Genomic DNA, 24,491 nt, shown 5'->3' with positions numbered 1-24,491 from the left:
TCCTTACCTGTTTCAAACTGATAACTTTCTGCGCAGGAATGTCCTGTACATTGCAGTAACCAGGATTTATGCTATGATCTGGACGTCACATTTAAAATAAACCATATATTAATAACTTTACAAAAATAACTAAATTCCATTACACACATCTTTGTTACTTTAAATACACAATGATAATCTTCAAATATACCAAACCTATACTTAATGTTAACTAATTACTGAATTTTATGTTAATAAGTTTTTACCACCATGTTATTTTAAGGAATCGACGCTGTCATAACTCAAAAAGCGTACTACATATGGTTTTTTGTTTGGTATACTTTTTAGCAGTACAATTTACTACTAGATTCAGATTATCTTACATAACTTCTAACATCGTAATGTGTGTCAACAGAATATTTAGTCGTTGTTTATCGAAATTTATACCATAAATGCAAATGGAAACTTTTTAGTTTTATAATTGTTTAGTTCCATGAAACTGTGTTTGAGTAGGGTAACATTGTGTCTCTCAATTAGTCAACGGCATCATTATCTCGACGTTCATAATAAACTACAGCGCCAAACTACAATCAAATATTTGCAACATGAAATACGTACTCTCTTTCGTTTTATAATTTCTTAGTTTTTTTTTCATCGACTATAGCATACTCTAATAACCAACTACAAATACATAAATAACCTGGAATCAGTCTGTCATATCCATACACATGTACAATAAAAGTACAAATGCAGGATTCATTTATGAAATTATACCATAGTAATTCATGGATTAAACTTCGGTAATTTTTGTATTTAGATATAAGAAGATGTGGTATGAGTGCCAATGAGACAACTCTCCATCCAAGTCAAAATTTATAAAAGTAAACCATTATAGGTCAAAGTACGGTCCTCAACACGGAGCCTTGGCTCACACCGAACAGCAAGCTATAAAGGGACCCAAAAATTACTAGTGTAAAACCATTCAAACGGGAAAACCAACGGTCTAATCTATATAAAAAACGAGAAACATTTTCCTTAGGCTTACACTAGTTCTATCATAGGTTATATTTGCTGAAAGAAACCTACAAAAAACATAGCAGATGTTAGTGGCTTACGAGCATGATATATCTCACAGTTTTCAACCTCGTGGTTTAATAATTGATATATAGAGGTTGAGAGGGCAGGAAACTTAGTATGAATACAAAGTAAGATCTTATGATAAATTAGATAAAGTTTTGATTTGGGTTCTTATTAACATGTAGCTTCATTTGTCATCTTATAACATTAATGCAACACAAATTTACCTGTCTGTGGTATAACACAATCACTACAGTCAACTACAAAAGATTAATAAAAGTAGATTTGATTATTAGTAATAACTATGTCTCTTACACGTTAAAGTTCCAAGTGACGTACACGTATTAAACTGCCATAATGTTTATAAAAAATATAAAAATCTTTATTTTAACCAATTGGATACTTATGTTCTTTTCCTTAAAATGTACAAAATGTCCTCCACTATAAATTAGGTTAAAACATGTAATCGCAAATAAAATAGAAGTCCTCTTTTAAGCAACCAATACTTGATTGAATAAGTACTTATGTTTACAAAACTTAAATGTGTTGCAATCGAAGCAATTTTAGGAACTCAAATGTTTATTTAAAAAAGGTTGGCATTGATTAGCAGTCGTGTTAATACATTTGCATCAGTATGGATCCTAAATGTATCAAATTACCATTGTGCACTGTATCTTGTAGGAAGTCAGTTGATAAACACAACGAAGGGAATAGTGACAATATTCTCTCCCGTGTTGCTTCATCTATCGTACGCTTTCTACCATACAAGCTTGCTTCTGCATGCTTACAGTTACCATTATCATCAGTTCCAAAGCAACCATAGTGCACAGAGTATGTACCATCGTAATATACTATTTTGTAATGCACTAAATAATTTAAACAAAAACGTTTGTTAAAAAACATGAATATCTTTACTGTCTCTAGCGTAACTTGTCCGTCTATTTTGTGTAACCATTATTGCAACAAAATTTTTATTGGTTTGTATATTTTTCTTTTTTCTTTCCAGATGAACTATATCTTTTAAATACTATGAGCGATTCTACTGTTAATTCTTATTGAGTTTTAACTTGGTTAATCTATGGTTTTTCAGATGTTTTGTTGACATGAATTTTAATCGTATGCTGCATATATATTGTGGATGACAGAAACGAACATAAAGGGCAATTGTGAATTAAGAACACGATTGACTTGTCTATTTTCTTTGAATTTTGTTGTTTAGTTGATATATCATTGACGTTTCACCTTATCTGCGGTTCTTTTATCAACCAAATATTTTTGTATGATAATGTATGATTAGTAAATACTTACTCCAAATGAACACCTCATCTGGTCCATGTAATTTGGCCATCATTTCTGCATCATGTACACTGCCTTTTAAATGCTTGGTATGACTTGAAATTGCAGGACTGCATTTGTTGTTACTAAAACATTTTCGTTTGAAATGTTGATATACGAAATTTATCCTCTATTCACTTTTGATTAATTGCAGATTACCACAAACGTCGGGGAACAGGACATGTAGTTTGAAAGTGTAATAATTTTATTCTTCCACATACTTGGTTTTGTTCTATTTGGATTTCCTACGATTTTTTAATATCGAGACAAAACCGCTGCCTTTTATTAACAATATTGCAGAAATTTCCAGTTCTGTTAAGTAAGTTTGTAAAATGATCCTTGCTGTTTAATCTGTTCAATTTAGAGTGTATTTGTTTGAAAAGGAGCTTGATATTATATCGATGTTCAAGTAAAACAAGTTAGTCCAGGTAGAAAAAGGCAAGCACAGGAGTGGAAAGAACTATAAACGGAATGCGATCAGACGCGTCATCAAGGTAAGATTTTTTGTTATACACAGACCATCAATCATATGATTTCAAATTCATATTTAGGGGTCAGTGTTTAGCCAGGAAAGAGTAAGATTCGTTCTACCTCATTACTTTTCTAGGGTAACTTTTAGTAGGGTTTACACCTTATTGAGTAAAATCGCCTTAATAAAGAAAGCTGTGGCATATACAAAAACCGTCACCATTTAGTTTTTATCGAGATTCATATTAAGAGTAAGATAAATATATACACTTATACTAGCTACACAATAAAATTTCCTAATCAAATATATAGAAAAAACCGACAGAGATCTTTATTACGCAAAACACTTTTAAGATATAAAATGCCTAAGAATTCATGCACTTTTTTATGTTTTCTGCTGAAGGTTTTAATTAATATCTTTATTAATTTTATTTTGGTAACTTTCATATATTCAGCAATTGGACATATGTAATCGTTGACTTTTATATATTATGACATAAACTTTAGAAGGGGATATTATAAGTGATGTTCAACTAATTTAACTTAGATAAAATAGTAGTATAACCGGTAATTTCAGCTCCACTTGCTTAAAAGGTATCTTCAGTTATTTGTTCCTGTTTTATTTTCACTCTGCCGAAAAGAATGTATTTAGTTTATTTCACTTACATTGCTCCTGAATATGCACTATGTAATGTACCGTCTTCTTGAAATTGGAAATAAACCACAGCAGACTCAAATTGGTTTGCAACATTCATTGATCTTGCTAGTTCATACCAAAGTCCTGATAGCTACAATTCGTATATAAATATAAACGATAATTGGATAGAAGAATTATTTTGTTTTCATTTCAATAGTGTCTTGTCTAAAAATGAACAATACTGTTGAAAAACAATTCTTTGTTGGATCCCAATGTACATACATTTCTGGGTAAAATCCAACCAAGATATTTTATATCCATCGAAATGCATATTTTCCTCTGATTTCAAAAGTTCTATTTTTAAATTTGGAGTAAGTAATTACTTACAATATTGCCCAATCTGCAAACTTTGATTTCTACGAGGTAGAGTACTTTCATAGTACCATATACTAAAGGAAACTACCACAAAGAAGTGCCATCCCGATTGCACATTACAAGAAAAAAGTAGTTCGTTCTCCTTGTCGCAATTCAATATTCAGTCATGTTGCGACTTATTTCCGAATCATTATTGACTTTTCCATATGTTAAAGTTGAATGAATAGAGTGTGAATTAAATTCTTTTATCAAAATAATTGCGTTCTTTATATTTTAAATCGGAGAAGTTTTCTGCCGGTTTAATTTTTTTTTTCCTGAATCAGCTTTTATATGCATTTGATTTCATGCATGAAATCATGAAAAAAACGTCGCTATACTGTCCTTCTTAAATAAACGATTCTCATATGCCCTCTTTTTCTTCGAACGCTTTCTAAATAGTAGTTGACATCTATACTATTAAATGAGAAGACCTCATTTTGTGTGTCGTTTCTCTTCCTTCCACACTAAATCAATCATCATGCTTTTGTGTCCTATAGGTACCATGCATAGTCGGATTTGTCATCCTCGCTTATAAATATTTCGTTTGGGTTTTTTGGGAGAAAAACGAAAATAAAGATGTCCGGATATTGTTTCCGTCCTCGGACTGACTTTTAAGTCATAGATAAGACTTCCGTTTAGGACTTAAACTTACACATTATTTTCATAGGTACAAAATGACAGGACAATTATTTTCGCGTTTTTCTGTATACTTTGAACAAACATACATGTATACTATATAAATACAGTGTATTTGCTATTTGCTATCAATTCCAAGTTTAATTCCATGGATTGATAATAAATACAAAATAAACTGTATTTATATAGTATATGTTATTATGTATGTTCATAGTGTACAGAAACAAACGCTAATATAATTGAAATTAACAGAAAACAACAACAAAATAACGGACTTTGGAAACAGGGGGAGGGTTAAACAAATTGTACTGTCCCCAAGTACCTTTGACTTTTGATAACTTTTCTGAAATACTCCAGTCATAAAATCTTTTACAAAAATTCATCCTACAACAGTTTACATACCATCAACAACGCTCTAAATGCCCGCGCGGGTGTGTTCTAGTAAAATTGAAATATAGATACCTGTGATAATTGAAGAGACTCTTCAACTGGTATACTACTAAGTTGACAAGATCCAATTTGCATTCTAGCAAGTCTTGATGTAGTATGGTGATGTATGGCTAAGAAAATATATTGTTTACATTCTATTTTTCTTAGAGGTATAAATATTTATTGAATTAGAATATGCGCGTATCGAATTCTGTTCTCTACTTTTGGGTCTTATTTCATATCTTTTTTTTATATTTGATTACTTTGAAAGTTTTACGTCGATCATTTCACTTTTATTATCATATACTTAGAGTAAATAACTTATAATTTTTACAGTATGATAATAGCATTAAGTTTACGTGAATTCAATTTAAGACAGACAGACAGATACCATAAACATACTAATGTATATACATGGCAGAGGTTGAGCTTGTTTTGCTATATGATATAAAAACTAAATTGACGAAAAAAGGTCATTTATTCAAAATCATAAAATGCAAAAAATACATTTTGCAAATAAAACATTTGACATAAAAGTTCATAATTAATATGAAATTATAAAACATAATTAATTCGAAATTACATCAACTAAAATCATATCAATTGAATAAATGACAAAGATTAGCAAAGGTGGGAAGAAAAATCTGCCCCAAGAATAAACATGTATACATATCTACTTCTAAAGATAAAATTAAAGGAGGTATGCGGGTCGGAATTTTTCACATATTGTTTGATAAGAATTACAAGTTAACAAGTCAAAAGCTGATGATAAAAGGAAGTGCCCACAGAGCCAACATACACGTGAAATCGTGCTGAACCAACAAGATCATTGACCAATAAGATAGATGTAATCCAATCATGCACTGGTCATTAGTAAAATTTCTCTACACGTGAAAACATGTTATCTAATTTCAACAATTTATCGTTTAATTAAGTATGACAAATCTGACCTATTGACCAGTACAGAGACATCATGAGTTTACAGTATAAATAGCTCCCTCTTTATTTAAGTCTGAGTAATAAACAATACAGAATTAATCTTCCCTGCTGTCTTGAATGATTTTATTCAGCTTTTCAATTAGCAAATAAAATAGGTTATTTTCCGAAATGGTGCTTAGCGGGCTGATATGAAACATTTATCAACTGCTTCCGGCTATTATCACATGCCTTTCCGTAACGTTATCGCATGGCATTCCAACGTTACTCGACAAGTTCCGGAAAATACACCGCAATGGTACGTTTTCAGTGAAAAACATACCAAAGTAGGGTACAAAACAAATATTAGGAAACAGGAAAAATATATTACGTAAAATGCAAAACAAATGATACAATAAATTCATTTCAAAGTTTCCAGCATAGTTTAGCAAGTAACTTTACAAATGTTGACTTTTCCATAGATTGTTCATTATGTTTTGTTGATTTTTTTATCGTCAATATAAAATATATTATACTGTTGTTTTTTTTTACTCTGGTGAGGCATATGATGGAAAGATTTCATATCGGATGTATTATTATTATTGAAATTGTTTTACGTGTTGTTTTCAATTTTTTACAGTTGGCATCCGTCGTCCATAAACTTTTCATTTTTTGAACTTCTACTTGAGAACCACTTAAAAGGATCAATATATTAAACTGTTATTTTTCTCCATTGTTGAAGCATGTGATAAAAAGATCATAACATGTCATTTTATATATCAGATGTATTATCAGTTTTTGTTTAATTATGGTTTTCTGACTTCTATGTTTTAAATGACAAATATGCTCTAAACAATGTAAAACGAATAACATGATGCAGTTAGATTTTATGCTGTAGTTATGAATTGTGCAGATAATTAGGCAGCAATGTGAATATTCTTAAAGCTATTTGATCTGTTATTAAGTAAGAGTAATCGTTATATGCAGAGTATTTGATGTTTCTTTTTACTATGAAAAGTTTGATAGGCTTTTAAAGTATTTATTTAAAAAAAAATATTACTCACATTCTTTGGTATAAAGCAGCGTATCACTTAATGAGATAATACTGTTGATAAGATCTGGAACTCTGCATAGCCCTAAAACATTTAAATGAATTATTTTATTTTTAAACAGGAAAAATTAGTTTTTTATATTTTTATAGACAAAATTGTATATCATACATTTGAGGATCTAAAATGACATGTCCAAGCATGTCCCTGAGATTTCTTCACTTAATATGAACTAAAGACACCAATTTGATCCAAATCAATTTGTAAGAGAAACACAACAGCATTTTTACACATTTGGTTCACGATTATGTGTCCATCCTACAAAATTCAGAGACCAAATAATATAATGTATATACTCTCTTTTCATAGCTTGAGAAGTTGCAAAGTGAGAGCATTCGAGAGAAAGTTGCAACCTCTTAAAGTTAAATTCCAATTAAGCAGGAATTACTTTCAGAAACTAAAAACCGAAAGCGGCTATCGCGTGAACTCACCCTAGTGTCTGGATATAATCTATTAATCAAAAAGATAAAGTTCATAATGGTCCCATATATAAAGGGTTTGGTGCGATCCATTGTGTCCCTGAAAATCCGATAAATATTTCAAAAATATATGTTTATGAACTAAATTGTAAATCCGGTATCTTTGATAAGATATATATATATATATTTACAACTGCCTTATACTATTACATTGTATTTTGATTTAATTATTTAAGTGTATTAACACACACCTCTTGGAGTACATGGATGAAAGACTGTATTTATACAAATCAGAAGATGTTATATAATTAACAAAGAGAGAACTCTCTACTAGAGACCAAATGACCTGTGTACATATTGGACTTAACCATGGCAATATTTTTCTTAAAGCATTATGCCAAAAATGGGATCATGTTATATTTGTTAGGGTAAAAAGAATTTGCCAATCTTACTTAAGTATTGGTAGGTAGTAAAATATTGATAACCAATAACTTATTCGTTTTTTCAAGAAGGAGTTTCTTTGTGAATCAATATATTGATTTATTCAATCAAAAACAATAATGTTAAGTTAATTCTTACAGGAACAGAACATGACTTAGAGAAGATGCTAGAACTTATTGTATCCAGCCTTGATGTTAAAATTTTGTTATATGACAGGATCAATGGCCCCCATCAATAATATTGTGGACCATGCGTACATTTTCATAGTTTCAACGAATGTGTTGTTCTAACAGATTTTGAAAAAACATAAGAAAAAACATAGAAGATCAATGAAAAATAAACTAAAAAGAGGAAACGGAAAACTATTGAAAATCAAATGAAGCATGAACATGATTTTTGAAGAACACCGGTGCATTGGTTGGTTAACCTTTATAATTGATCAATTTATATCTATTTGTCAACTGGAAATTCATGCATCAATATCAAAGTAAAGAAATATCACTGCATAACAATTGGCTATCTGGTAATACCTTAGACGATAAACGGTTAATAACAGTATCATCGACCAAGTGGTAGCAATACAAATTACACATTTAAGAAGAGTGATGCACCATTGGAAACAGTTGACGTAAGAAGATTTAAGCCGTGCCGTTTTAATGATTTGATAATGAAAAGTTTTTATGCGATTAGCTTTCCAAATTTTCAGTTTTTAACGTCCAATCGGTAAGCAGCCAGTGTTCTGATTGCCATTGTTTTGTTCATATAAAACGAACAGTTGTACTTAGGTTGTAACTTATTATAGAAAGTTAACTAAGACAATGCTTGCAGTTGGGTACATGCCCGTTATTGTTTTCATTCTCTCGCAATTTTTATACAACTGTATTATATTTTTTTGGGGTAAAGCATACATAATAAAGGTTATTCCCTGTACTGCACACTGATATATGTATCATAAGTTTATATCAGACGAGCTCATAGTTCTGATTATTAAATCGAAATCATTTCAACGATAGATTTAAAAAATGTTTTACCTGCATTTTGACCAACGTATATATCATATTTCGTGCAAAAGTGAGCAACAAGCCTGTCTTCAATCTTCTTTAGAACTTCCAAATTAATAGGTTGGTTTTGTTGAACAAGACGCTGTACTCGACTTTTTGTACATTTTCCTCCTTTTCTCTCATAGCATATGAACAACCCAATGATACTTCTTTCGATTTCGGCTATCCAAATTTCTCCTGTAAAATTAAAAACAGTTGACTTATAAAATCAATAGAATACATATGCGAGATATCAAAAACTGTTTTGATTTAATCTATTCGTTTTTATTTAGAGCCACCGATGAGTAATATGTAGAATAACGCGCTTTTTATGTACTAAATTATAAGCTTGGTATATTTTATGAGTGTTTTTATTCAGTTTGCCGGAAACGAAAACAATAGTATATGCCCAGATACAAGTAATGACATTTACGGTATATATAGGAATTTATCACTTGGAAGTCCTGTAATCAATCAAGAAACTTTGAGGACAGATGTATGGAATAATTGCCAAAAATTAATGAAATAGATATAGCAATTGATCTATAATTTTATTTGGTATACTTGGTGGTGCAAAAGATTCCAACATTCTTTATCCAAACACTAAACAACATCTATGTGTAGCTTACAAAAGTTAGCAAAAAGAGATACAACATTTCCATCAAAAGTAAAATCCAAATACAATACGTGCCGAAAGATGGGTTTTAATTGAGTCTTATTATGATCTGTCTGTCTCTTTGAATAAACAGTATCCAAATAAATTTTGAGACCAATGTTATTTTACCGATTACCTAAAAGTAAAATTATTACCGAAAGATTGGTTATGTTTTGATTTTTAAAACATATTAACCACAACTACACACTTTTATTTGTATACGGAGACTGTATCAGGTCTGAACATCTACAGCAATTGTAAGTAAAAACAGAGTATACACATGAACAGTTCAGATATGTTGACATCCATATGTACAAGAAGAGTACGGCGATGTTATGTGACCAGACACATTTCAATAACGAATCTTATCGCCTTCAATGCAAAACAAATGACAAGGTTATTATAGCAAACAAATTAACTAGTAATTGAAGGACAACTTACTTGGAACTGAACTGCCTATCTGTAGATAATGACCTTCTGAAATTCTAAAATATTTCTCCAACTCTATTTCCGAGCAGCTGTTATCCCTGAAAAACAATAGTTTAATTTGTGTTCTGATTGTAATTAGTATTACAAATGATTTATAGTTTTGTCCTTGAATATGATTTATCATAAACATCAGAATATAATATCAATACCTTTTTTGAAGTAATTTTTTCTTGTAAAACTTGTATGGCAAAAGAGGAGGAATCAAACTTCAGAGATTGTTAAAATGACGATATTTAGTTTTAATAGCCCTAATGGCAGTCGTAACTACTCAAACAAATTCTAACGAATCGATTTATAACATCTATACTACCGATTAGTATTTGAACTGAAAAAAAATTAACCGTGATTGAATATTTTTGTTTATGTTATGTCAGTTACATAAGGTAGACCATAGTAGTATGAACTAATGAGTAAGAAAATACGTACATTACGTTTTAATGAATTGAGACAATTACCTTCGATGAGAGCTCGTGACATATACGATATTATCGTTTTGGCTTAAAGTGAATTTATAAGCAGATATAACTGCCTCTTCCCCTTCAGTTACAGCAACATTCATAGTGTAGAAGTCACCAGTAGGCTAAAATAGAATTTTTTTTAATAAAAACAGGAAGTATAGTAACTATCTGGTCCCTGGATTTAAAAATATAGAGAGAAAAAATTTAATTCTTTTACTTCATGTTACAGATATATATATATATATATATATAATCAAAAGAAAGCGAAATATACCGAAGGGATAATAAGACTCATAAGTCGGAAACGAACTGGTAATGCCATGGTAAAAAACATAAAAACATAAAAACAGACAACAGTATACAAAATAAAACATACAAAACTATTAACTGAGCATCACGAACTCCACCAAAAACTGGGCTAGGTCGCATTCTAGGAGATTGTGGTTCGTCATTAAGAACATATCCGTCGTCAGTAAGAACATATCCATCGTCATCTGTGAAACATATATAACAAAAAAGAGAGGAGGAGCATACCAAAGGTCCAAACGGGCAACCACCTCGTGATGGCGTCCGTTTTTTTTTTATAACAAAGTACGATTTATCCCTCCCTTATACAAGATACTTTTTCTACGTTTGTCATTCTTTTTTATCAAACATAGCAGAACCAATTCAATTTGTCTTTTTGTTCGGAATGGAGAATACTTGTATAAAGTGTAGAAAAGACAAATGTTTTAATAATATTTCAGGAGGAAAGAAATAAAATACTATTGCAAGAGAAAAGAGATAAATTACTATTAAAAGAGGAAAGAGATTTATTTGATAAATGAATTCGATATTATATTGAACACTTTAAATAAAAATATCATTAGTGGTCTCTAAACTTATTTGTTAAACATGTTGAAATTGTTGTATTTGTCCCAGAATCACAATTTAACACATAGTTGTGAGTAATATTACTTTTGAGCATAAGCTTTATTAAACATGAGATTTTACTAGCAATACAATCGTCAAGCAAACACCTATCATCGTAATACTGATATCTAAACATCGCAAATTGATGTGATTTTGGCAGTTTTTGCAGTTTGGTATGAAATGGAAGGAGTTTTAGGCCTTTATCATGTAAAGCACAATCCTGAAAAAGAATTACTGATATCACAAAGACTCATATCTTTTGAACATTTAAACAATTTAAAAAACTGTTTGACTTTTTAATTCAAGAGAATAAACAAACGTGGTATTTTTTTATCTTTTTTCCTGACAACGTTAAATAAGATACTTAATACAAATTGGCAATTAAAGAATAAAAACCGACATACGAAAAAATTGAAACTAACTTAAGTGTCTGACGTAACATGAATACAATCATTGTATTTGTAATGTTAAGTTATCATATAAAGAGATTTGTTCTGGTATAGTTACATTACATGTATGTTTCATTATAATACGTTATTTTGATTGGCTAACAGCAATATCGTGTCATTCTGAATTTAACCTTCATTTCAAAATGAAATGTAACATTCATGATGACACGAGCTTCCACAATTAAGTGCACAGGTAAATAAAAGAAAAATTTGATACAAATCGTGTTTTCATGATCCTAGCAAAAAATGTAATCATAAGTATTGAATGGTTCTTTTAGTAATTTTATAGGGTTGTAAAAGAGTTGACCGTGCGCACATTTTTAGAATGAAGCGCGGAATTCATACAAAATGTACTTCGGTCAACGCTTTTACACCCACATAAATTTACAAAAAGAAGCATTCAATTCTTAAATATGGGAGTAAATCCAATCTAACCATGTCCATCGCCTATAACATATGCATTATTCTGATACTTACCAGAAGCATACATTATGCTAGACGTCAGACACTTTAGTTAGATTTGTGGGTTTTTCTTTTCAATCAACACCTTTATCGTGATTGTTACTGGAGATGGACGAAAATAGTATTACACTATCGGAGGCCTTTTAGGGCCTTGGAGGTGTTTGTTCATAGGGTTTATAATATATTTCTCTTAAATAGTTAATTTTTCACACCAAAATTAATTCTTATTTATTTTCATAAATCTATCAAGTGCTATTTTCAAAATTGAAAAATAGTTATTCCAGTATAAACTATTGATTGCTAACTAAAATTAAACGCATAGAATTGTATAAACACTAAACTTAGACAATCTTGCCAATATGATCAAAGTTTTGGTATGTATAACTTCGATTTGTTCTTCAACTTTCTTAATTTATTTTCATAAATTTTTTGTTCAAAATTGACCTTAAAATGGAACAAACAAATTTAAACCTGTAAAAGAAAACTGTTTCTTAAAATCGGCCTTTGAAAAGTATGTCAATGAATTTGTACGACCTTTAAAATGTTATATGTATTTTAATGTTAAAATTATACATTTATTTATAGTTATGAATCAGACAGTTTGAATTTCAAAGATGTACATGTTTTTAAATTGCAGTTTGAGTTTCAACCTTAAAACATTTGCACAACGTAAAATATTCTATAATGAATAAAAATTTAATATATTTCTTTAACTCCTTTTTTTAAAGGAGAAAAAAATACCTGTAAGGGGGCATTCAGAACATAAGTTGACAGTCAATACCACAACCAGAAGAAGTGGACAGTCAATTCCACAACCAGAAGGGAAAACAACAATCTACACCGCTTTTATCTGGCGTATTCAACAGTTTTCTTATCTTCATGGCAATAATATGGTCAACAAGTTTTAGCTGTTTCACAGATGACAATGAATATGTTTCAATTGTTGTAACCACAATCCAGTCTTCTTTCTCTCGATTGTGAAATCTCAGAATGAGACTTATCGCCGATTTTTTTACTTAAATGAACAAAACGACGGAATGTGGAGTAGGATCTGCTTACCCTTTCGGAGCCAGTTTTCGGCGGGGTTCGTTTTGCTCTGTCTTTTGTTTTTCTATGTGGTGTTTTGTAGACAGTTGTTTGTCTTTTCGTCGTTTTTCGTTTTTTTTCCATTGCGTTATCAGTTTTTCTCCTACTTATGAGTTTTAAACTCACTTCGGTATCTTTCGTCTATCTTTACAACTTAATGAAGATTCCGTTTTTGGTTATTTAGTTCCAAAAGGTATATGGCACTGATGACTTAACCATCTTAAAATACTTAACTCTCTTAATGAAGGTAAACAGAAGTTCCAAAATGGATACCGTAAACCATAGGTCGAAGAAAACAAATAACTACATGACCAAAGGGGAAAAGGGTGGACAAACAAACAGCAGTTCTAACAACACTACGCATATAACCAGATTGAGCAGAAATACAGTCCGAATCATTTGGCTACATTTATAGGTAAGAGTAGTTTACTGATGTTTGAACTCATAAATCGAGTAGAAAAATACAAATCACGGAAACAACAAAAACTGAAGGAATCGTATGCACTTTAAAAGTAGCAGAACTCAGATAAATAAAGAAATGCCTATCGAAAGCAGGGATATACTATCAATGTGGTTTTATGATTTTAATGAAATGATTTTAAAGATAGAGACGTATATTATGTTGCAATATTAATTTTTTAGTATATATTCCCCTTTGACGAAGCTAGTTATCATAAAGATTGATATCTGGGTTGGACAAACATTTTCATTTATAGAAATTTGCAACATGTCACACTAGACATAATTCGAGTGATAAACAGATATCAGAACAGAAAAAGAAAATGACAAAAGAAAATACTGAATAGACAGGGTAGTATTTATATATCGTTATTGTAGGATAATTGCATGGATCCCGAATACCATTCTCTTCCAGTATCAACTTCAATGCATATGTGTATTCTCACAAGATATGCAACTACAAAAATTAAACTCAAGTTGGTATTTCAGTAGTTCGTGTTGGTCCTTTATTTTATTTTATTTTATAACGAAACAAATTTAAAATTATCAAATCAAAAATCGTTTGTATATAGGAAAATAAGGAGATCCGGCATAATTGCCAATGAGACAACTATCCACAATTATGTGAAAATAAGAGTAAAATTATGTAAAAATTTACTACAGTAGCGTGAACTCTGTTTTAGTAAAACAAAATGACAGGATTACGCAAGTAATTTAAAATAAATACTCATGTTTCATACACTTATTTTTGGTGGGAACCAAATGTTGGTAATCCCAAAATAAATATCTTTCAAAGGAAAGTAAAGCGAAATGATCCGCTTAAAGACGTCAAATTTAGTTTGATCACACAAGTGCGATTACAATATATTTTAATAATTTGTTTTAACTGATAATGTCTAACGATTGATTACACATCTACAAATATTGTAAAGTGTTGTCGGCTCGTTTTACTAAAGAAAACTGTTTAAACAACACCCTGTTTTTGTAAGTTATCTAGTTACCGTGTCACTACAGCAAATTCAGAAGAAGTGATGAAACATTTCTTTACATATTTATGTGACAAACAATAATGCCATGTTTGCTAAGATCTTTTAAATGTTTTAGTAATAGTCATCTTTATTTTACACAAAACAATCTTATACTTTATATTTCGGTTGGTAAGTCTTTAGACAAGAATTCACACAAATATAAAAACAGTTTGATTTTAAAATTTTTCTTGAAAAAAACATTTTAAGATTAACTTGTTCTACACACTGTTGTTTCACGGAATAAGCATCATTGCTCACTCCTCTAATAAGACATATGGCTTACCCATTATTTGACTTATTATGATATTTTGCTACAGTCATTATAAAGTTAATAGTGTTGAACGGATATGATTTAGCAACCATTAACATTTATTGTTATGTCATGTGGGTTGTGTCGAGCAAGTACACGGTTTATCTCCCATTCATATGTTGTCAGTGTTTTCCACAGTATTGTCACTCATCTAACAAGTACAAATTTGTTTAAGAACATATAACAATAGGCAAATAAGCATCGTACAATGATTAGAACAAATTAATGACATTAACAATTTTTCATGCTGTATTTAAAATAAGATCTTTTTACACTTATGTGGTAGTTAGGCTTTTTTTTACATCTTCATATATGATTCGAAAATGCAATCGTTGGAATTTGATCTTAAGGGTATTTTTAGTATATAGTCCCTGCTTTATACTTACGACAACGTCTCCTTTGAAATGAGCTGAAATTGTTCATCGATTTTGCAGTTGAAAGGAAAGAATGCTAACTACAACTTGACAAAGTGTTCTAATCTTTTGAAGTATTAAAGGTTAAAGCATAAGCAGAGTCAGTGAATAAATTACATTACTTTTTTGATTTCTTATAACAGATACGAACAGTTTGCAATAGATCTCTGAACATCTATAAATATTTTCTTATGATTGCATCTTATAACTTAAAGCAAGTTATAACTGGTTGAACAACTTATTTCACTTGCTCTAAACGCTTTGAATTATTTACCCGTTCCTTAGCAAGAGTGACGTGTCTTTCATTAGGAGAGAAATAACAGCCACCTAAAATGTGTAAAAAGATACATAAATGATGCAACATATAAATTCGTATCTATATTTGATCAAACTGAATTTGAGCAATTTAGCGTCTTTCAAATTTCAAAGGGTCTTACCATATTTTGCTTTACATCCAAACGTAAACCCGAAAGAACTTGCGAGATAATGAATTTGAAATGCAATTAGAATTATTACAGCACAAGTTTAACTGCACTAGATCCTCTCATAATATGTTCTATGTTTGTCTTGAACTGTCATGCTTCGTCTTCTAGCACAAAAAAAGAAATATTGTTATCTTTGATTAAAAAAAACTATTTTTCAACGCAGATTGAGTATATGAGTGTAACTGTACCTCCTGGTTTATCTGGTTCTGTCGAAGAAGGAGTTTCACAGTGACCTAAAAAGTAAAACATTGAAAATAATAAATTCATTTATCAATGTGAGTTTTGATATTTTTTATCGCTTAAGGGTGTAATTAGGGGGTACTTTTAGTTTGAATTGTTTTTACACTTAACACCTTACTTATTAAGTCTTTCCACTTTTCTGTGGAAAGATCTATTGTATTTGTTCTGATTATTATTATTATTAAGTCTTTCCACTTTTCTGCGGAAAGACCTATTGATTTTCTTCTGATTATTATTTTTTTTTCTTTTTAGGGTCTTTCCACTTTCAGTGGAAAGACCTATTGATTTTCTTCTGATTATTATTTTTTGCTCCTTTGAAATTGACCCTACTGAACCGAATACTTTTCTCTGTAGGAGTTATCTCCCCGAACACTGTTTTCTTTGTGAATGCATCTCCTCCGTAACCGTAAAACAAATCGACAAATCTATTTAACCGAATTGCTCGTTTTATCCTCAGGATGTTTTGTCCAATTTTGATCAAAGAGACACGAAGACTCCATATGAGAGTTATTTCCCCTTCTGTATTTGACATAAGGGATATAAAAAATGTATAGCATGAATGAAAAGTGATAGAGACCTGAGGTATTTTGATTTGAGGTCCTTACTTCACTAAAATGAAATTGAGGTCATTGTCAAAGGTCAAGATCATATTATAAATTTTTAAATTTTCTTTGTTTTATTATCTCCTCTGACACTTTCAAAGATATATATAAAAGAACTAGTGCAAAATGTTTGCCTCATTATGATGAAGATATGATACATTCGGTCTGAAACATCCATAGGGTGTTTTGTAAAATGTTGGGTGACATGTGACATGTGACCTTGAAAAATATCAACCGGAAATGACTTTGAGTAAACCGGAAGTAGCCATTTTTGCACTTATATAATGGAAAAAAACCAAGAGACCATATATTTTTAAATAGCCATGCGATAACCTTTCATCTGAGACCGGAAGTAACCTTCAATAAACCGGAAGTAACTTTATTACAGACAAAAATATATAGATACCATATATTTTTGGAATCAGTGTGCATCAAGCTATTATGAGAGACCGGAAGTGACATTTTCTAAACCAAAAGTTGAAAATTATCTCCCTTATTTCAAACAAAAGTATATAGACACCATATAATAGTATTTATTGAATCGGTACGAAGAAACCTATGATTTGACGCCAATAGTAACTTTGAGTAACCGAAAGTAGCTTGTTATTAATTTTCAAATAAATTGATGTGGATAGACCTTCAATTGTTCTCTGAACAATTGGTTTATAATTTTTTTTTTCATCCGCCAAATTTTGATCTTGCGTATTATTTTTGTTTCGCCACATGTCGCTTAAATATTTGGTATGTTATTGTACAGTTTATACGCTTTTAATTTTTACCCTGCTAAACCGAACTTATTTCTTTGTAAGAGTTATCTCCCCGTACACTGTGTTTCTTGTGTGTGCATCTCCTTCGCAACCGTAAAAGAAATCGACAAATTTATTTTTCCAAATTGCTCGTTAAATCCTCAGGATGCTTTGGTCAATTTTAACCGAAGCAATACTGAGAATCCATATGAGAGTTATTTCCCCTTTTTTATTTGACATTAGTGATATGTGAGTCTAACTTATTAACCGTAAGTGATAGAGACCTAGGGTACCTTGATTTGAGGTCCTTGGTACACCAACATGAAAATAGTGTCAAGGTCATTTTCTAAATTTTTTCCTTTGCTTGTGTGTGCATAAAAGAACTGATGCTAAATGTTTGGGTTGTTGAGACGAACATTAGTCCGAAGCGATCTGATTATACCTTATAGGAGGTATTGCCCCTTAAATGTTGAAATTTAAGGTAAATCGAATATATTACAGCCTTTTGTCATCACAGGCTGTTTCCTAGTACTAGTATCGATACACCTAAAAATTTTAAACGACATTTTCTTAAATTAAAATATAAAAAAAGAGGTATTGATTTTATTAACTAATCTAGCATATTCAATGACTCTTCCGTCTTTTGCCAAATACCTCCATGTTTTGATAATATAGAACCACCCATTATTTCGTATTCTTATAAAAAAAAAACCGAGCAGAAGTTTGATTTTTAATTATACGTCAGTTATATCAGACGTCAATATATAAATAATGTTCCTTCCACTTGAGACTGTGAAGCATCTAGTTTTAGATATGTTCCCTATTGTCATGTTATTACAGGAGACCTCAACATCGTCGAAGACCGTGAGGTCAAAACTTTTCTAAAGAAAGGACCGAAATACCGTCCTCCATCTATAATAGATTGGAAATAGTGTCGTCAGGTCATTAAAGACGCTTTGTCTGCCTACTGTAAAAATTGGTGCAAACGTGAAAAATCTGATAAAAAATCTCTATACAGTTATTTGAATAAAATTATGAATACTGTTAATATTCAAATATCTCATTTTGAAAACAATTCTGAAATTAATAATAGGGTCCATGATATTCCCATTTCTAGAATAAAAAATAAACTCCAAGTACTCGCAGAGCGGTTTGTGTTCGTACCGGAAGACAACGCAGCCAATAATGTAGTGGTGGTATGACGCATATACTACACGGAGTTCTTCAAAACGAAATTATCCATTCCTCTACATTCAGGTCCGTACGCACCACTGAGAGTCAAATCGTTAACAAGCATATCGCTGCCACTATCCAGCTTAAATCCTCTTCCGAACATTTGAAAGTCCCTACCATGTACTGGTTACCGAAATTACACATTTAAATTCCGTTTCATCTCTGCATTTAGTAAGTGTTCTACTACTAATCTATCAGTGCTTCTTACTACCTCCCTTACTACTATCAAAGAACTGGTTATTAACTTTTGTAATAAAGCTTATGAAAATAATGGTATTAATTATTTTTGGAGTGTTAAAAATTCTTTAGAGGTTTTAGATAAAATACATGCTTTTGATGGTCATTTTAATTCTGTTGACAGTTATGATTTTTCTACTCTCTACGCTACACTTCCACACAATCTAATAAAGAAAAAGTTTTCATATTTAATAAAATGGTCTTTCGAAAAATCTCATTGTAAATTTATTTGCTGTAACTCGTTTAAAGCCTTTTTCTCTTACGAAAAAGGAAAGTATGCTAGATACACTTACTGGAAATGTGAGGATAAGATTGGAGGTTTAAATTTTCTCCTAGATAACATATATGTACGTTTCGGCGATAAAGTGTATCGTCAGGTAGTAGGTATTCCTATGGGCACTAACTGCGCCCCTTTAATAGCAGATTTATTCCTGTATTACTATGAATCTCAGTTTATGACCAAACTCAGTAAAGACACATCATTGTTACATTTCGTTGATACATTCAACAATACCTACCGTTATCTGGATGATATTTTTTCGTTAAATAATCCAGAGTTCTCTTAATATATTACCGAAATTTACCCAAAAGAACTTTCTTTAACTTAATCTAACATAAACAGCAGCAGTTGTCCTTTTCTAGATTTAGACATTTCAATTTCTAAAGGGAAACTCTATACTAAAATTTACGACAAAAGAGACGATTTTTCATTCCCTATTGTTAACTTTCCCTTTTTAGACGGCGATGTGCCTTTGGCTCCATCATACGGTGTTTATATATCCCACCTCGTTCGGTATGCCCGTGTGTGTAGTGATGTCATAGATTTTAACGAACGTAATCAATGTATCTGACACTGGTAAATTATTAAGTCAGGGATTTCGTTACCCTAAATTACTTAAAACTTTTACTAAATTCTTTCATAGATACAAAGATTTGATTAGTAAATTTGGCTGTACCTGTAGAAAACTTATTAAAAAAGGTATTTCACATCTTAAAATTTACGGTAATATTGTACTTAAAGCGCGGAAATCACTACCCAGCAAACACACAACATTTTAAAAACATTTTTTAAATGTCATATGGACGTCTCTCACAAAATATTTCAATAAGATATCATTTAAACATAAAAAAAATGTTTATTTTATTGTTTTTGAAATGTTTTATTTCTAACATTTAAGTAAAATGTTTTTACAACATTAACAAAATATTATTTGCTAATATCTTTTATTCATGTTCTCAAACATTGTTCTAAAATATCCCGTAGATATTTTATAATATACAAAAATAATATTTTCTTCAATTGGTATTTTATATTTTAACAACATTTAAAGTAAATATTTTCCAAATATCCAAAAAACATTCTACAAAAAAATGTTTTACAGAAAATATAGTTTTGCTATTTGCATAAAATGTTTTATAACGTAAAATTAAAATGTTTTACATAAAACATCTGAAAAATATCAGCTTAATGTTTTCTATAAAATATTCTGACATACACATTACTTAATAGTCTTACTGATATTTTATTCAACATTTTACGGATATAAAAATAACATTTTATTTAAACTTTATTCAAAACCACACAAACAACGTATTGTGGAATTATCTCGGTTTTTTTCAGGATAAGACATAGTACTACATTTCATCAATATCATGACAAGCAAGATACTATGGTTGAAATCCTTAATTGATATCTTGAAGCTCCTTGAAGTCAGATTTTATTCCTTCTTATATTAAAATTCAAAAAAGTCAACTTTAAATTAAGCAATAATGTATTAATAAACAATCATCTTTCTTTAATGTTTATTCATTTCGTTCGTGTATATTTTAGAAATTAAGAAATGAAAACTGTAACTGTACGAAGTTCAATTTTTGTATCGTTTATATGCCTTACGGAAAACCGACCTTTTCCGGAATCGACTTTTGTTTTATCACCGGAAATGATTTTGAAATTTGAATTTCGAAACGATGGCAGGATATCAACAAAGAGAGCCAAGAAAATTGTTTGTTACGCGATATATACTCACTTGGTAAGAATGATTAATCTGTTAAGATGAAACTTGTGCATTCATTGTGTGTGTTCAATCATAATCGGAACCAAATTACATCTGTTTGACTTTCTGGAGGTGCGGATCAATGTTTTGAAAAAAGGGGGGCCCCTGCCCAAGGCAAGCAAACGTTTGGAGTGATACTTGTAAATAGTCTATACATTTATCTTATAAGTAGCTCCATAAGGGGGGTCGGGGCCCCTAAATCCGCCACTGTTCAAGCATCTACGTACAACAATTATGAATTTGTTCTTTAATATAAAAAAAATATCAGGATATGTGGCTTGTGTGTTTGATTGCCAATACACCTTATTGCTATTTGTCCACCATTACTGGCCATGGACATCACAAAAGTTCCCTTAAAAAGTTGCCGTCATATAATAATATTTGACATCACAATTGAAGGTAATACACCTTATTGCTATTTGTCCGCTATTACTGGACATCACACAACTGTCACGAGTTCCCTTAAAATTTTGACGTCATCATAAAAAATATCTGATGCCACAATGGAAAAGTGATAAGGTGTATTATTGTATGATGTATGCTGACGTAAAAAGTTCAAGCGGGACAGATTTCCAAATACTGAAATAGCGATAAGGTGTATGAGACAGCTATCCACCAGAATTTAAATGACTTGGATAAAAGAAATTATAGGTCACTGTACGGCTTTCAAAACTGAGAAAACCAATGCCATATAGTCCACTTTGAAGCCTTGACAAACAAATGTTAAATTTTTCTCAACACAATTGAAACAAAACAACTAACTGTCTACATTAAATACACATTATGAAAAAGAAATTTGACAGACTTAAACCAACAACAACTATTGCAACAAGCATGACTCAATAACTTGTTTCCGAAGCACACAAACAAGTTACAATAACACTAATATAAGCACCATTTGAATATGGAGATTTTTTTTTTCTAGTAAAATCAGTGTATGTATGTATTTGCAAAACAGTAAATTAAATTTCCCTTAACAGCTTAATGAACATTACAAAGACTATGTAAGACGTCAGTACAAGCAAAATAATATAAACTGTTGCTTAAAATTATATTTATTGCTTCATACACACAATGTACATACAATGTATCTTTTATTTTTTAACAGGAGCTAAAAGAAAAGCCACAAAGGACAAGTTCAATATGCAGGTTTACAATTTGGAAGTGGCGCAAGTTCTTTGGAATGTCTACAACCTTTCAGGAGAATTTTTTTTTGAAGTAAGATTTTCATACAGAATTACTGTTATTCCATATTTAATTCAAATATTTAGCATAAACAATGCATTACATTCAAGATTTAGGGCATACAATACAGAAAAGATATCTTGATATTTGAATACTAGTAAATTATTTTTTTTTGTGACAAAATAGAAACAAGTTGTTTATTTAAATCAATCTTTTAGTCCAACAGTGTGCTTTCATAAACAACAAATATGCTTTCCTTTGAAGTATTTCAAATACATATATAAACAACTCATTTAATGACATCTGTGTGTTTCTCGGAAGTTAAGTTATATTATTATCATCATTGCGAAAACAATGCGTAACACTTCGATAAGTTATTATGTGCCTACAATGTATAGTATACTTCTAGGACTGTATCATATGCCCTTAGATACAAATAACAAGTTATAAACTATGTCACTCTACAGAGTTTAACACTTAAAAAGGACAATAAGATGTTTAATGACATTATGTAGCAGGGCTTTTAAAGGCCCCTACATGATACAATGCATTTAATGAAAACTAAAAAAAACCAAGAAAAACAACAGCCTGATTTATACAAAACAATAAAAGAAAAAAAATATGATAGACAACAATCAACAAGTATACTATAATGAAATAAGACTCTTGACTGGACACATATCTAGTCTAAAGTTTTTTATATGTTTTTTTTTTAATAACTAAATGAAGTTCAGCGTGGCACATTGCTCTCTCTTAACACGGTCAGCCATTTATCGTCCCCTTCCGACAGACTATCATCGTTATTTGTTTCAAAACTTTAAAGGGGAGGTGATGTATATCCTTCAGGCAACGTGAATCGTTCTATAATAAAGGAATGTGCAAGAAGTTTATATACGAATGTAAGATTAATTTTTTTTACAGAAGTATGGCACAGCAAGAAAAAGATATGACACTACAAGACATTCCAAGTGATTTTGAATAAGACAATTGATTGACTTTTTCAATGTATTCTTAAATAAATCAAATAGTTGATGTAAAATGGTGTTTTGTTCTCATCTCTTCAGCCAACTATCAATGATTATTGACTTAAGATGTAACCCTATTAGAAGTGTAGTGTTTTAGTTTAGAAAGAGAAGTTGTATTGAAAAATCTGAATTTGGGACACAAGTTTTAGTCAATGTAACTTGAACTTAAAAATTTGTATAATGTTTGCTTAATGTCCAATGGCATATATGTCATGCATGTTCAGGTTGACATATGCATGATGTGTATAAGATAGGTAATAAAAGTTGAGAGTGAAAAACTAAACATTATACCATTATGGTTGGAATGTGGGCTTTCTTGCACTGTCTGTCGTCTGTCCACCTATATTTGTCGGATTTTGTCCAACAAATATTTTCATCACTGTTTTTCCCAAAACTGCTGATAAAGATGAGTTCATATTTAATGAGCTGCTTGATAGTGATGAACTGTGATGTGAGAACATTTTTGTATCTGGCACCTGTTTCCTGTTTGCTTATACATTGTATTTCAAAATGTTGAATATTCTCAAATTTTTCATTACTTTAATTAGTAATGCTGATGAACAGAATGACTTCATATTTGGTAAGTGGCTTGATCATGATGAGTTGTGTCTGCCATTTTGGATGTGTCAAAATTTGTAGATACTTCTTGTTTTTAAAGACTTTGAATTGAATTTCATATGCTTAGCAAAACAACTGATTTATTCTTGTTTGTATATAGAATTAATCACTGTGTATAAATTAATTTAACTAATGATTTGTTATTTAAAAAAGCAGGAAACTCAATCAAAAGTACAGAAATTTTTAGATTGATATGATCTAGATATCAACCAAAAACATCTTCTTAAAACATTTTGAAAACATTTTTTAGGCACAGTCTCACTTGCAAGAAAACATCCAAAAAACATTTTTATAACATTATTTGAGGTTCATGATGTTTTTCAAACGTTCAGAAAATATTTCTAGAAAATATTTTTTAAAAGATTATCAAAATGTTTTATACGCCATTGTTTTTCACATTATCATGATATTTCTTTACAACATTTTAATTATATTTTGCAAATATT

General features: G+C 30.5%; 2 protein-coding genes and 1 long non-coding RNA gene across 4 annotated transcripts in view; 2 read left to right on the top strand and 1 right to left on the bottom strand.

The window, feature by feature from the left end:
- Positions 1-24,491, top strand: part of LOC127728151 (40S ribosomal protein S18) — an 821,762-nt gene that overhangs the window by 439,556 nt on the left and 357,715 nt on the right. The gene's annotated exons all lie outside the window — the stretch shown is intronic.
- The window catches only part of LOC127728041 (uncharacterized), a 49,761-nt gene that overhangs the window by 12,986 nt on the left and 12,284 nt on the right, over positions 1-24,491 (bottom strand). Inside the window, exons 5-16 of the mRNA XM_052235214.1 lie at positions 16,294-16,338; positions 15,895-15,947; positions 10,499-10,623; positions 9,996-10,081; positions 8,891-9,097; positions 6,955-7,026; positions 5,009-5,106; positions 3,526-3,647; positions 2,365-2,477; positions 1,716-1,922; positions 1,284-1,316; positions 8-78 (exon numbers count right to left, since the gene is read on the bottom strand). Of these exons, the coding sequence (XP_052091174.1) occupies positions 8-78; positions 1,284-1,316; positions 1,716-1,922; positions 2,365-2,477; positions 3,526-3,647; positions 5,009-5,106; positions 6,955-7,026; positions 8,891-9,097; positions 9,996-10,081; positions 10,499-10,623; positions 15,895-15,947; positions 16,294-16,338 (1,232 nt within the window). The remainder of the gene's footprint in view (positions 1-7; positions 79-1,283; positions 1,317-1,715; positions 1,923-2,364; positions 2,478-3,525; positions 3,648-5,008; positions 5,107-6,954; positions 7,027-8,890; positions 9,098-9,995; positions 10,082-10,498; positions 10,624-15,894; positions 15,948-16,293; positions 16,339-24,491) is intronic.
- Positions 20,971-23,441, top strand: LOC127728183 (uncharacterized). Its single transcript, XR_007994019.1, has 2 exons — positions 20,971-22,435; positions 23,324-23,441. It is a non-coding gene; the product is annotated as an uncharacterized LOC127728183 (long non-coding RNA).

This window comes from Mytilus californianus, unplaced genomic scaffold (genome assembly GCF_021869535.1).
Source record: "Mytilus californianus isolate M0D057914Y unplaced genomic scaffold, xbMytCali1.0.p SCAF_2, whole genome shotgun sequence".
In the NCBI taxonomy this organism is placed as follows: Eukaryota; Metazoa; Mollusca; class Bivalvia; order Mytilida; family Mytilidae; genus Mytilus; species Mytilus californianus.
The sequence above is the reverse complement of the archived record's forward strand: the minus strand, read 5'-3'. Positions and strand labels throughout refer to the sequence as shown.